The sequence below is a fragment of the Trachemys scripta genome, chromosome 5 (assembly GCF_013100865.1).
Source record: "Trachemys scripta elegans isolate TJP31775 chromosome 5, CAS_Tse_1.0, whole genome shotgun sequence".
In the NCBI taxonomy this organism is placed as follows: domain Eukaryota; kingdom Metazoa; phylum Chordata; order Testudines; family Emydidae; genus Trachemys; species Trachemys scripta.
Window position 1 is genome coordinate 126,977,581 of NC_048302.1, and position 15,382 is coordinate 126,992,962.

Genomic DNA, 15,382 nt, shown 5'->3' on the forward strand with positions numbered 1-15,382 from the left:
AGATTTAAAGAGTTAAATTTTTTGTCAATGTCACTTAAGGAGCCAGTTAAGTCCTTAACCCCTCTGGGGTATGATCTGTTTTACCCTTTTCCTTCTCAATCAGGCTTACACTGCAACAATGCTCCCACTGGCCAAAGCAAGCTAGCTCCATCCAGAGCTGTTCAACTCCAGTCAAAGCATCAGCCACAGGAGGTTGCTTGATATGTAATTCAGTGGTATAAGGTTTGTCTACCCTTGAAACGCTACAGCGGCACAGTTGCAGCTGCGCTGCTGTGGTGATTCAGTGTAGATACTCATTACAGTGATGGTAGGGGTTCTCCCATCTCTGAGAGGCGGTAGCTACGTCGATGAAAGAATTCTGCACTGAGGGTTAGGTTGGCTTAGCTATGTCACTTATGCGTGTGGATTTTTCATACCTCTGAGCAACATAGCTGGGTCGATCTGACTTTTTAGTGTAGACCAGGCCTCGGAAACATTAAACTGTACATTTGATAATATGTAAGGACCAAGCAGTGGCAACTTGTAGCTGAACTTATTTGGGGAATGTGGCTAAATGCAGTAGGATCTCAGAGTTACGAACACCAGAGTTATGAACTGACCAGTCAACCACACACTTCCTTTGGAATCGGAAATACACAATCAGTCAGCAGCAGAGACAAACAAAAAAGAAAAAAAGCAAGTACAATGCAGTACTGTGTTAAATGTAAACTACTAAAAAATAAAGGGAAAGCAGCATTTCTGCATAGTAAAGTTTCAAAGCTGTATTAAGTCAATGTTCAGTTGTAAACTTTTGAAAGAACAACCATAAACATTTTGTTCAGAGTTACGAACAACCTCCATTCCCGAGGCGCTTGTAACTCTTAGGGTCTACTGTAGTAAAATCTTGAGCTAACGTTTTGTGATTCTTTTTCTGGCACTAGCACAGTTCCGCAAGTGAACTGAAGCTGTGTGTGCTGGCTGAGGAAGTTGCTCCTATATGAACAGCACAGAAGTATACATGGGATGCAGTTAGGTCCCATTAACACTTAAATGCCCAGGTGATAGGTAAATAGAAGAAGTGGATCCACAGTGCGGAGAATGCCATTGCAACATGGTAGTACCCATCCTCTCCACCTCCCAGTGTGTCTAATCGTATAATACAGAAATGTGGAGATGAGACTGAATGGTCTTAAACATGCTCCTGAACCAGGCTACCATCCTGGAAAACCCAGAGCTATGCCATTAAAACTCCTCTATGCTGAAAGACTAAAATCCTGTTTTAAATGCATCAGGGAGCTATTGTGGAGCAGGACTTGGACTCAGTTACACCATGTATCTACAGAGCAGGCAGGATCTGACTTCTGGGTGTGAGGGACGGGGTGGCCTGCTACTCTGCTTCAGGGTATATGCTCTTGCATTTCTGGCTTTGGGCAGCAGGACTGTTTACGAGCGATATTGTTCCCAGCAACAGTATTTCACGTTGTGGTTTCCTTGAAACACAACATCAAATGGTTGTTTCAACTTCCTCCCCTGCTGTGGCAACCTCTGAAGGCTGCAACTATCCTGCAGAGTAATAGGCAGACAGAGAAGCTGCACTGTTAGTCAGTTTCTCTGGTGTGGGTGGGGGAGAAGAGGCACATCTGCTGGATGTTTACAGGAGGCGGAGAACTGCTCTACTTCAGAACCAGGGTTTGCAAACAGAGATGCTAGTTTAAAGGAAAGTGCTGCATCACAAACCCGGGGTTAAAATGAAACATTTTATGAGCGAGTCTTTATCCCAAGCCTCAGGAAGATTTTCAATGCTGGTATTGTGGGAAGTGTTTCCCAGGCATCCTTAACCCTTCTGTGATCTACACATTTATATCCCTTCATCCAAAGGACTATCATGTTTTTGGAGTTGACTTTCCCCTACTTCTTTGAAGGATTAGTCAGGCTCCTGTATGCTCCGAATGGGACAGTCCTCCTAGTTTTTCCTAGACATTATAGGCCTGGGTTTCAGAAGTGCAAAGTACCCACAAGTCCATCCAAACCACTGGGAGCTGTGTGTGTTCAGTGCCTTTTAAAATCAGGCCCTAGATAAATATACAGAGTATCTGACCTTTAGGATCTGGTCTGTTACTTAGAATTCCTGGTCCTGCTGTACCATAAGGACAAGCTGGTTTCCCTGCCCACTCTAGAGCGGTATTTTTCTTTCCCCGTCTGAAGTAAGCAAAGGAGACTTTGTGTATCAGTTTAATCGCTGAGCAGGGATCCTTCTGCAGGAGTTGTGCAGACTCTGATAGCAGAAGCAAAGAAAATATTCTGTTGGAGTAGGGTGACCATATTTCCCTCAACTTAAAATGGGACACTGTTGCCGTTGCCCCAATCTTTTTGCTAAAACAGTCATTTGTCCCATTTGCTCTTGAGAGTTTGTCACCTGAGACCTGCCACAAGAGCAAATGGGACAAATTTCCAGTTTTAGCAAAAAAGTCAGGACACCTGGGACAGAGCTTAAAAGGGGGACTGGCTGAGCCCAAACGGGACATATGGTCTCCCTGTACTGGAGCCTTCCGTAATGTGCTATGAAAACATTCTTCTCTCTTTTTCTGGTTTGTAGAATAACCAAGTCCTTGGAATTGGAAGCGGCTCTACAATTGTCCCTGCTGTCCATCGACTAGGTATGGTAATAATGTTGGTTCCATCCGAAGGAAAATCCTCTGCTCCAGCGGCCCCAGCTAATTGGAACGCTAGTCTGGAGAAGTGAAATGTAATGCCTGCCTGCTTGCTGGATAAACAGCTGACTTGCGGTTAAAAACCTTGGGTGTGTTGATTGGTCAGCACATCTGATCTGAGGCAAAGTAAACCCTATCCTTGTGCCTCAGTTTCATTGTAAAGGCCGTCACCAAGGATTAATGAGTTTGTTGGTCTGTAGCTTTTATTAGACTTGAGCTCTTCTCTGCTGTTGCCAGACAGATCAGTCTCCTGAATTGTGCTCAGGTTGGAGCTAAAGGTCTAATTCCAGCTCTGCCACTGACCCACAGTGTGTCTTAGGTTAAGGGACCGGCCCATTCTTCAGCAGTTGACTCATTTGGGTAATGTTACTCCCTCATCTCTCAGATGTCGGGAAGGCTAATGTTTCAATGGTGCTTTGAAGATGTGTCATTAAATCCTGCTGTAATTCATATGTCCTGCAATTCCATTGATTGTACTGGGTGAAAATCAGGGCAGAGTTTGTCCCATAAAGTGCTGTGTATAGGCGAACTATTAGAGTAATGCAACCCTTTAGCAAGTGGGCACAAGTCTAATTATACAGCTGCGTCTCCCCAAGGTGCAGCGTGTGCTACAAGTAGCATTCTATGGGTTAACAAAGGGCAGGAGGCCCGGGCTCATTTTCAGCCTTAGGTCAGATATGCTCATCAAGCACCGAAGAACCTTTTTGAGTCAGTCAGCTGAGGTCTGCCCCTTGTTCTTGAGGGGAGGGACTTGCAACATGGTTAATTCTAGAATGCAGTTCATGTTGGCAACAAAATGTGGACAATAAGCTGTCTCTTATTGGCCTCCCATTTAAAACAGAATAGCCCACTGTGGGAAACTGGGACTGCTAGACAAGCTCTGTTTGTGTTTTTGTTTGTTAGCTCAGCAGCATAAGGTCCCCTCTGTTCCAAATGAGAGTTTGGAATGTTCTGCCCATCAGGACTCTGAATACTCACTCCTTGGTGACTTGCAGTACTATTGGTGGCACTATCTATTGACTGAACTTCAGTGGGATTATGCACGTGCGCAAGTGCTGTTTGCAAGATCGAAACCGAAGTGGAGACCTAACAGCATAACTGATAATAGAAGATGGGAGAGAGCAAAAGTCACCGTTAAGATCGAGGAGATGCTCACTTGTGTACATTGTTTGCGTCTTGTTGGTTCCAGGGTGGAGTTTGTGTTAGTTTTTAATACTTGTGAGGTATTTTAGGAATTGGATGCTCTGCTTCCAGGTTTTGTGGCTCAATATCAGAACTGCTCTGCTTCACACCAAATCTTTGAGCCATGAATACATTTATAAAGCACTATTGGCCTTCAAGACTGCTGAGGAGTGGGGTGCCAAAAGCCGGGCTTTCTGAATGATCAGAACAGGGGAGGAGTTTGCCTGCATCACCTGTTGCCATTAGATAGCACGTACCCATGTTCACTCAGTCAGGCGGTTGGATTTGCCTAAATTTGAAGCAGCATTTTGTGAAAAAATTTATTAGGGAATTATCTTAATATGTCCATAATAACATCTATTATCTTAATAATAGATGTTCATCTTTTCAGGTTACACGGAGGGACGAAACATTTAATTCTTTTAATGGAAATACTGGATTTTGCTCCATTAGTCATTCCCCTACCATATATTTAAATGCATTTTATTATACATGATATGAGGCCCTGAGGCAGCAAAATCTTTCAGACAGCTGCTATTATTCACCTAAAGCTCTCTTGTTTACAAGGAGTGCAGTAAAATGTGTATAATATAGGATTTAATTCCCTAGGTGATGAATTATTCTTTACTGACTGGGCACAATTCTTGCTTGCTCTACTGCTCCGATATGAGATGGGTCATTAGCCTTTTCATCATAGGCTGACCCAGAGAAGTTGTTTAAACATGATTGTCACCAGAAGCTACAGTTTATCCAGCACAGGATGACACTTGTTTGTAGTTTGTGCCTGACTCTTCTTTGCAAATACAGGTAAGCCCAAGTAACTGGAATGTTTCGAAGAGGCTGTTTGAACTAAAGTTTCTTAAAGTGAAACTTGTTGCACTTTCCCCTAGCTCTATTGTTCGTTGAGCAAACTAATGCTTCTGCTTCTTCCTACAGCTGAGAGAGTTAAACAGGAGAATCTGAATATTGTCTGCATCCCAACATCTTTTCAGGTAAAAAATATTCTCCCCTCCAGGGCCCTTTCTTATGGTTAAGACACTTGGGGTTACATTCTATCAGTCTATGGAAACTCTAGGGCAATTTCTGAATTAACTGGTACTGTAAAGCTGCTCAAAACCCCAATTAGTTAAAGGAGAACTTTGCTAGATTACAGCACAGATTCGTGGCCATGACTTCAAGTGGGGTGATGGATAATCATTGCCCTGAGTTGAGATTCACAACAAACCCATGCACCTTTTGAGAAGCTTATGGTGTTGCGTTTCAGACAACAGCTGCACGGGTGGGACCACATGCACGAGAGGATATGGAAGTACACGTAGCTGGCTTGCATGTGGAGCTCCTGAAAAGAAATCAGCTTAATTTGTCCCTTGCTGTGCAACCTTTTATGGGAACATGCTTTATACCAGCTTAGCTGTAGAGCTGTGAGATGTTTTCGGAAAGAGGAAGAAAGGTCTTGTGGAAGCACTGGGACTGGGTGTCAGGAGAACTGGGTTCTGTTCCTGACTCTGCCACGGAGTTCCTGTGTGATTTTAGGCAAATCATGTTTGTTGCTCTGTGCCTCCCTTAATAACGAAATGGGAATACACAGGCATGTTCTTCCACAATGTGCTTCCCCTTCCCCTTTAGAACATGGCACGAGAGTGATATCATCAGGCAAGTTCATGAGACAGGAAGGGCAACAGACCATTGGCAGAAGCAGTGTGGCCCAGTGGATAGGTCACTGGACTGGAAGTCAGGAGACTCAAGTTCTATTCCTGGTTCTGACCTGCTCCGAGACCTTGCGGAAGTTACTGCACCTCTTGTTTCCTCTGTTTTCCTTCCCACCCTCTGTCTGTCTTGTCTGCATCACAAGCTCTTTGGGACAGGGGCAGTCTCTTGCTATGTGTGTGTTCTGTGTGACACAGAGACCCATTGGTGCCAACTAGCAAAGGGTTCACTGTTATGAGAAACTCCTGTCTCAGATCTGATAAACTCATTATACGTAATACACTCTTTTCATAGTATTTATCCATAAAATGTAGCATGTGAGGTCTCTATTGAAAGCTTGGAATTTACCAATACTCATCATCATTGCAAGATGTGTCACATTCAGCACCTAGTAAGAGTGGGGACACAATCATGCTACTGTAATACAAATAATTAATAATAATGTTCATTGAAAGAGTGAAATATAAACTCTATACACAAAATGCTGCCAAAAGCACAAAGTAATTATTTAAAAAAAGAAAAAGAAAAATGCATCTTCTGTAATCTTTCATTTGGAGTGATCTAGGGTGTTGTATGCAACAGTGTATTTGAAAAAAAATTCAGACGGAAATGACTTTATTTATTAATTGATATTGTCTCTTTAATTTCCCTAAAATGGTAACATTGACGCTTGTCCCATCTGTATATGATCTAACTAGAAACACGGGTAAATTTCTTTTGACCTCAACCATATTAGTTCTTCACAGTGACAATTAATTGACAGCCTTCTTCAGTGCACTAGTGTGAAGCGTGGCTGCACTGTGGTTTTAGGTGGAACATTACAGTTGGGAAAATTGGCCTTTCATTGGTGAGGAGCAAGAACTTTCTGAATTGTAGGAGACACATGCTGTAGTTCTTCGTGTTCGTTCCAGTATCGGTGATGGAACTTTTCTTATTGCTCTCTGCTTACCCACATGAACCATGTTGAACAGTTGTAGCTGAATCTAGTGCAGACCCTGCTCACGGGAGAAAGCATGCTGTGTCACATGACTGCTTGGAGAAAATGGGAAGAGGACAATAAGGCTTGCATGGGCGTGCTGCAATTCTTAGCTGGCCTTACCATGTGGGTTGCACTGAGACAAGATAATTCTTTTACAAGCTTAGGTGAAAACTAGTTACACTAATGTAGTCCTTCCACTTGGCACAATATTCTAAGTTCAATTCACTTGTCTTTTACCATAGGCTTTTCTTTTTCACTGTTACCCAGATGCTAATATGCATATGTTAAGGAGGTCTAGCCAATAGAGCCCTGGACTGGGAGTCAGGAGACCTGGGTTCTATTCCCAGCTCGGCTACTGACCGATTGTGTGACCTTGAGCATGTCACTTTGCCCCATTGTGCCTCAGTTTCCCTTCACCACACTTTGTCTGTGTTGTCTCTTTCGACTGCAAGCTCTTCAGGGCAGGGAGTGTCTCTTTCTGTGTGTATGTACAGTGCCTAATGTAATGGGGCCCCAAATTCAGTTGGGGGACTCTAGGCACTACTTTAAATGTTGTAAACCATCATATTTTTATACAAAACTCTCCTTTCTGCTTCCTGGCTATGGATGGCTAAGGAGTTAGTACAGGAGTTATCTAGCATAGAGAAGTAGGGATGGAGAAGCTGACTCCTGTTTCCCCTACCCTGTTCCTTCAAGATAAAGGGATTGCTTTGGGGATTTATAAGGGTAAATGCCAGGAGAAAGCCCTGCAAGATGGGATTCTTGCCTGGTGTGTATCCATTGACTCCAGGAAAGTTGTTATAGGAGCCAACTTGGCCCTATGTGTGTAGTTAAATTCAGATCTGTTATGAAATGATCACGACCATTCACCCCAATGGAGTTTGATTTACACAGTAGAATTAACAATAAAAAATGTTTGACAGGTTCCTGGACACTAGGTTTGTAACTAGGTGCGTACTGAGGAGCCTGTTCAGGTCGGAGGTCTGACACCTGGAGACATGGGGACAGATTTTCCCTGGCTGCCTGGCACCTATGCAAAGAAAGCACTAAACACCACCAGATCAGTGTGGCAGCATCTTACTTCCACTTCCCCCATGTGTACATAACTGAATGAGGTGTAAGGCAGAGGAGAATCAATGTCAGTGGGCCTGAATCAAACCCATGCACCCCAACACTGGTGTAAATCCATCGAAATCAGTGGAGCCAAACCTGTGTATATGAGATTGGAAACCAGCCCTGTGTATGTGTGTCCCTTTCCTCTGGAGTTGTGCATGTACTGATCATCTGGATAGTCACCCAGGGGGTTATAACCTAGCAACGGGGCTGTTTCTTGGCAACAAACTGTAGGTTTCCGTCTAATACCGAGGAGAGCTCTGGGTTCCGCCTAGTTAAAGCAGTTGTAGAACCAAAGCCGACTGCGTGTCAGTGAGATTCCAAGTGCTGGGCAGTTCCATGTCTGTCCTGCTACGCTTAGGAAACCTTCTTCGTGTACCTATAGTGAAAGTCTCATTCTAATCCAGGGGTCGGCAACCTTTCAGAAATGGTGTGTCGAGTCTTCGTTTATTCACTCTAATTTAAGGTTTCGCGTGCTAGTAATGCATTTTAACATTTTTAGAAGGTCTCTTTCTATAAGTCTATAAAATAGAACTAAACTATTGTTGTATGTAAAGTAAATAAGGTTTTAAAAATGTTTAAGATGCTTCATTTAAAATTAAATTAAAATGCAGAACCGCCAGGACCCGGGCAGTGGTGAGTGCCACTGAAAATCAGCTCGCGTGCTGCCTTCGGCATGTGTGCCATAGGTTGCCTACCCCTGTTCTAATCCTTGACTTATGTGCAGGAGCCATATTGTTACTGATGCTTTATCTCTTGGTCATGAGAACTCTGCACTTGCTTATGACTCTGTGAACCCAGCCTCCCCATCCTATTGGAGCGAATAACTCCCAAATGCTGTCGTTTCCTGAGACCTGCATGCACGGCAAATACAGAGATCCGGGTCCTCAGTTGATGTAGCTCCATTGACTTAAGTGGAACTCCGCTACCTCTTTTGCTTCATCAAGATATGGCCTAGAATGTTTAAAGGAAAACCTCACTTAATATTAAAGATTTGAGTAAACAGAGAGTAAAATCAGGGAACTCTTTAAAGATGTGTCTTAGCCTCGGTACAAAAGAACAAAAATTAAATAGAAGGACATGTCAGCAATAGTTCAGACTGCGGGGGGGCTCAATACTCAAAAATATGCCCGGAGCTTTTGACTTGACCAAAGTTATATTAGGGATGAATTTGGCTCAGGTAAAGCAACTTGCTATAACACTCCCCTGGATGGGGATTGAACCTGACACTGTTGGGTTTATAAGCGGGAACCTCTTCTGCTTGAATTAAAGGGATAGTGGCAGGCTCCTAAATCTCTATACAGTCTAGCCAGTACAGGGGACAAAAAGCCACTCTTCGTTAGGGGGGATTAGACTCATCGTTGCAAAGCGTGGCAGAATCGGGAGACTTTCCCAGTCTTTGTCAGGGAAGTTGGTTTCCCTCCCCAATGTCTCTTTTAAAAGAAAAATGATTTTCCATGCAGCAACAAAAAGCATTTTCCAACTGTTAAACCTCCCTGCACTTCTGTGGGGTGAATATTACTATTCCCATTGCACAGGGGGGGTGAACTGAAGCACAGAGAGAGAAAGCAACTTGTCCAAGGTCACACAGTGGGTTAGTTTGTGGAAGAGACAAATGTAGAACCCAGGAGTCTAGTGTTTTCCCAATCTTGTAGGATTTAAGTAACTCCCACTGAAGTCAATGGGAACTGATGATGCCCTGCCGGAGGAGGAACCAGGAATCCTAATGTACAGCCCGGCTCAATTCAAAGGAGTGGTAATACCTGTTGTTACAGAATGCCAGTCGCTAACTAGCAAAGGAGACTTCTCCTTGTTACTTGTATCTCCTGCTTCTGCTCCTGCTGCAGGACAGGATGCCTTTGGAAGCTGAGACTGGAGAGCCCAAGCCAGCTCTTCGGTCAGACTGTGGAGCTGGGACACCAGCAAAAGGAGTGTGAGTTGGTTGTGCAGCTTTTAGAGAATCTTTTAATTATCGACACAATGTTTGTGTTGTTTTCATTGTGTAGGCACGTCAGTTGATCCTCCAGAATGGTCTAAGCCTAAGTGACCTGGACAGGCACCCGGAGGTAAGGGAACTGTAGAAATGAAATCACTTCTGTATCTGCGGAGCCTCGATACCTTCTTCTGCAGAAAGGATCTGGCTGGTGTGTTGAGATAACACCCTCCCCTTTCGGCTCTCGGGACCTGGGTTTGGATTGTGAGCTAGGGCACAGGTGGAAATAAGCCTGCTGTGTTTTAGTCCTAGGTTGCTCATGTTGCAGCACCGCAGACCGACTGAGGGTCTGTGCTCAGGAGAGAGCCAGGGATGCACTAAAAGGTGTGCGGGTTAGAGTGGAGGTCCAGTACCTGAACTGCAGGAAGCTTGTTCTGTCAGATTCTGGCTGATTTGTTTGACCCCTCGATTTTATGAGCACTAAATCCACTCCCTAATCCTGAACAAACACAAAGTGAAGTCAACTAGAAGGGCCAGACATTGCATGTTGGAATTTGGCCAGGACTCGGGGGCTAACAACCACTCCCTGGGTAAAGGTTCAGTGGCACCTTTAGCAGCCCAGCCTCCCTGCCCCATGCTGCGTGTCAGTTCAGCACTGACCTGGAGTGAACAGTGCTAGCTGCTGAGTCACCACCGCCACCACTTCCTGCAGGGCCGGCATTTTCTCTGGGAGTTTCCCATTCACATACTGTCCCTGCTTGTCTAACAAGACTAGACCAGATCAGCAGCTTGCCGTGGGGTGGTAGGTTATAGCTGGACTTGCTGGCTGCCTGCTGTTTATTGGTGGCTGTGTACCTGTGTGTATTTGTTTTCAAGAGACACTTGTTTTGAGCCATCTGGCCTTGAGTCTACCCAGAGCTAGTTTTTAGTGTACTCAACAAGCCATCTAGAAATCAGGGATTGTTTCCAACAGTGTTTTGGGTTCAGTTTGGTGTTGACTAGAGTCTCCATGTAGTATCAGACCTCCTGTTGGCATTAGGATACTTTTCTGTGCAGTAAGATGTGGGCAGCTCTTAGCGGATGCATGAGTTGTGGGGCTGAGTGCAGCTGTGCAAACAGCAGGTGCCTGCTTCATGACAGTTTTCATGACAAGCACATTTGTTTCCCAAGGTTTCCAAGCCATGTTTTCTTTTCCCACAGCTCGATGTCGCCATTGACGGAGCTGACGAGGTGGACTCTGACCTCAGCCTTATCAAAGGTGGCGGGTAAGCAGTGCCTTCTTGTATCTGCTTACGGCGGCAATGCTGCAGCCAGGCTTAAACAAATAGATTAAACTACTTGTGTTGTTAGAAATGTTTCTGTTATGATAGCACAGAGAGGTCTAAATTGAAATCAGGGCCCCACTGTGTAGCGCTGTCTAAAAACTTAGTGAGAGACAATCCCTGACCCAAAGATCTTATTATCCAGTATCCAGAAGGGAGTAGGGGGTGAAAGTAGGAGCAGCATCGCCATCTAGTGATACAAGCCGTGATTGCTTTGGGGCTTGGCTAAAGTTCATGGGGACTTCTTAATCCTTTCACGCAGATCGGTCAGGAGCAGATTTGTGTTTTGGGGATTCCATGTGAATTCAGTGCTTCGAAGGGTGTCAGGCTGACAACCCTGGGTATCCACACAGCAGGCATAGTAATATTGGCCCGTCCATCACTGTGCCTCACGCTGGGCCTGATTGGACCACCTGTAGAGGTTGAAAGAGAGCAGTCTTCTATGTCCTGGGTCGTGGGTCTCTGTGCTAAGTCCCCTTTGGGCATAGACTCTGCTTGTTAGTATGCTTGGCTAATTGCCATCTCCCCAGTGACCACGGTAATCATTCTGGTACCTTCTCAAGCACTAATTTACATTAGGTTTACGGGAAGGGAGAGGGGGTGAAACAACCTCCAGAATGAGTGGGGAGAATGTGAGGGATACTGTCATCCTTTGGGCCCACCAAGCATGACAAGGCCAGTTTAATGTGTTTACTTCTTAATTTTCTTCACAGAGGGTGCTTGACACAGGAAAAGATAGTTGCAGGCTATGCAAAATGCTTCGTCGTTGTTGCCGACTACAGGTAAAATATGTACTGCACTTCATTCCCACAAGGTGGAGACAGAGGGCCAAATTCAGTCATAGCTAAATATGTGAGTTCATTCACTGAGTGAGCGCATTATTTTGCTTCCAACGCTGTCAGTGAGCGCTTGGCCCTTGATGTCAATGGGAGCAGGACCAGGCCTAAGTAAGCCCAGCTCTACTGACACCTCATGAATTGAATTTGACTTTTGTTTTTTAATTTGCAAAACCCCAGAGTTCCCAAATTGCAGAACGCGCTCGCTTCAGAATTTATCTGTACCCGTGTCTTTGGGAGTGGGTACGCCCAGCTGCCTGGCCAGCTTTCCAACTTGGCTGGGCATCGTCATCTGCTCTTGGGCTAACTTCCCCCTCTGCTTACATCTGTAGGATAATAGAAAATTAACCTGCAGTCTTTCTGCACAAGTTCTGGGTGGTAACTGGATGAACTCCTGTGGCCTGTGCTATACAGGAGGTCAAGCTAGATGATCTAATGATCCCATGTGGCCTTAAGATCTATGAATCTGTCTCAAAAAAGACTTAAGGAGGATTTGAATGGAGCACTAGGCTTTCTGCTGCTCCTGTGAATTTCCCCCTAAAGGACTTGGATGTTGTGCCCTTTGGGGCTTTATATGTGAGTGTATTATTAATTATGTAGTAGTATTATTAAATGTATTATTGTTATTTTATTATATTTTAGGTGCTGTAATATTAATATTAATCCCGTTTAAAACCAATTTCCTGTAGAAAAAATTCTAAGAACCTTGGGGAGCAATGGAAGAAAGGAATCCCCATTGAAGTCATCCCAATGGCTTATGTCCCAGTCACCAAAGCACTGACCAGGAAGTTTGGTGGCGTTGCTGAGCTGAGGATGGCTGTTCGGAAAGCGGTCAGTATGATCAAAGGTCTCTGAAGAACACCGCTCCCCCCACGTGGGTGTGCGTGGCGGGTGGCAAAACAGAAATGTGACGGATAATGTGTGTGTGAATATACGGATTGTGCTTTTAAATATTCATAAAAGAACAAAAAACCTCTTGGCTTAAATTTTCAAAAGTGGCTAGTGACTTTGGACATCTACTTGCTGAGCATCCCCTTCTGAAACTCAGGCCCTTTTACAGTGTCTCACGTGAGACAGCAAAACACAATGTATGCTCCATGCATTTCTGGAATATATTGAGGGCAACATTTTGTTTCAGAAAGTGGCGGAACTGGGCACAGCCATTTTAGACTTGATTCTGACTAATGGAGGAATGGGTTGTGAATCGGAAGATTCCAGGCAATTTGGATGAAAGTGATCATGAAGTGATAGATTTCAAGATTCTAAGGAAAGAAAGGAGTGAGAGCAGCAGAATAAAGACATTGGACTTCAAAAAAGCAGACTTGAACTAACTTAGAGAACAGGTAGGCGAGGTCCCATGGGAAGGAAATCTTAGAGGAAAAAGGAGCTCTAGAGGGCTCACAGTTTCTCAGACAGTATTAAAGGCACAACAGCAAACTATCCTACTAAGAAGGAAAGGCAAGAAGACTAGTAAGAGGCCAAGATGGCTCCGTCAGGAGCTCTTTAATGACCTGAAAATCAACAAAGAATTCTATTAAAAAGTGAAAATATGGACAAATTGCTCAGTGGAGTACAAAAGAATAGCACAAGTATGTAGGGACAAAATCAGAAAGGTTAAGCACAAGAGACCTAAAAAGCAATAAGAAGAGGTTCTTTAAATACATTCGGAGCAAGAGAAAGATGAAGGAAAGTGTACGTCCTCTATTTAATGAGGAAAGAGAGCTAATAACTGATGACATCAGGAAGGCTGAGGTGTTTAATGCCCATTTTGTTTCATTATTCACTAATAAGGTTAATGGTGACCAGATACTTAACACAATGAATATTAACAAAAAGAACAGGAGTACTTGTGGCACCTTAGAGACTAACAAATTTATTAGAGCATAAGCTTTCGTGGACTATAGCCCACTTCTTCGGATGCAACAAAAAGGGAGAAGGAATAATAGGGAAGCCAAAATAAGGGGGGAAACAGGTTAAAGAATATTTAGACAAGTTAGATGTACTCAAATAGGCAGGGCCTGATGAAATTCATCCTAGTGTAATTAAGGAACTCTCTGAAACAATTTTGCAATCGTTAGTAATTATCTTCGAGACCTTGTGGAGGACGGGTGAGGTCCCAGGGAATTACAGACCAATCAACTTTATTTCAATACCTGGAAAAGTACTGGAACAAATTATTAATCAATCAATTTGTAAGCACTTATCGGATAAAAGGGTAATAAGGAATAGCCAGCATGGATTTGTAAAGAACAAATCATGCCAAACCAACCTAATTTCCTTCTTTGACAGCATTACTGGCCTAGTGGTTAGGAAGGAGGCAGTAGACTAGATGTATCTTGATTTTAGTGAGGCTTCTGGCACAGTCCCACATGACATTCTCATAAGCAAACTAGGGAAATGAGGTCTAGATGAAAACTCTGTAAGGTGGGTGCACAACTAGTTGAAATACCACACTCAAAGAGTTATTGATGTTTTGCTGTCAAATGGGGAGTCTGTATCTAGTGGGGTCCTGTACTACTCACTATTTTCATTAATGACTTGGCTAATGGAGTGGAGAATATGGTTATAAAATTTGCAGCTGACACCAAGCTAGGAACAGTTGCAAGCCCTTTGGAGGACAGGATTAAAATTCGAGATGACCTTGACAAAGTGGAGAACTGATCTGAGCTCAACAAGATGATATTCAGTAAAGCCAAGTGCGGAGTACTTCACTTAGGAAGGAAAAATCAAAAGCACAACTACAAAATGGGGTGTAATTGGCTAGGCAGTAGTACTGTTGAAGAGGATCTGGGGATTCTAATGGATCATAAATTAAATATGAATCAGCATGATGCAGTTGTGAAAAGGGCTAATATTATGGGGTGTATTAACAGGAGTGTTGTATGTAATACGTGGGAGGTAACTGTCTTGCTCTACTCAACACTGGGTGAGGCCTCAGCTGGCATACTGTGTCCAGTCCTGGGCACCACACTTTAACAAAGATGTGGACAAATTGGCGAGAGTCCAGAGGAGAGCAATACAAATGGTAAAAAGGTGTATAAAACATCACCTCTGAGGAAAGGTTAAAAAAACTGGGTATGTTTAGTCTTGAGAAAAGAAGACTGAGGGAGGCAACCTGATAAGTCTTCAAATATGTGAGGGGCTTTTATAAAGAGCTTGGTGGTCAATTGTTCTCCATGTCCACTGAAGGTAGGACAAGAAGTAATGGACTTAATCTGCGGAAAGGGAGATTTAGGTTAGATGTTATGAAAACTTTCTAACTATAAGTGTTGTTAAGCACTGGAACAGGCTTTCAAGAGAGGTGGTGGAGCCCCCATCATGGGAGGTTTTTAAGAACAGGTTGGGCAAACACCTGTCAGGAATAGTGTAGTTTACATGGTCCTGCCTTAGCGCAGGAGGATGGTCTAGATGATCTTTGGAGGTGCCTTCCAGCCTTACATTTTTACAATTCTAAATTGGGCACCTGGAAAGGGAGATACTCAAAAATCTTGAAAATGTAAGTCCCTATTTTTACCTTTGCAGAAATCTGTTTCTTTAAGTACTTTTATCCCCATTGTACAGATGGGGAGTTGAGGCACAGAGAGGCCTGGCCCAGGATCACCTAGGAAGTCTGATGGAGC

General features: G+C 43.8%; 1 protein-coding gene across 1 annotated transcript in view; it reads left to right on the plus strand.

Moving 5' to 3' along the window:
* RPIA (ribose 5-phosphate isomerase A) overlaps window positions 1–15,382 on the plus strand; it is a 31,071-nt gene that overhangs the window by 5,151 nt on the left and 10,538 nt on the right. Inside the window, exons 2-7 of the mRNA XM_034772008.1 lie at window positions 2,576–2,636; window positions 4,809–4,864; window positions 9,678–9,737; window positions 10,805–10,869; window positions 11,640–11,708; window positions 12,452–12,593. Of these exons, the coding sequence (XP_034627899.1) occupies window positions 2,576–2,636; window positions 4,809–4,864; window positions 9,678–9,737; window positions 10,805–10,869; window positions 11,640–11,708; window positions 12,452–12,593 (453 nt within the window). The remainder of the gene's footprint in view (window positions 1–2,575; window positions 2,637–4,808; window positions 4,865–9,677; window positions 9,738–10,804; window positions 10,870–11,639; window positions 11,709–12,451; window positions 12,594–15,382) is intronic.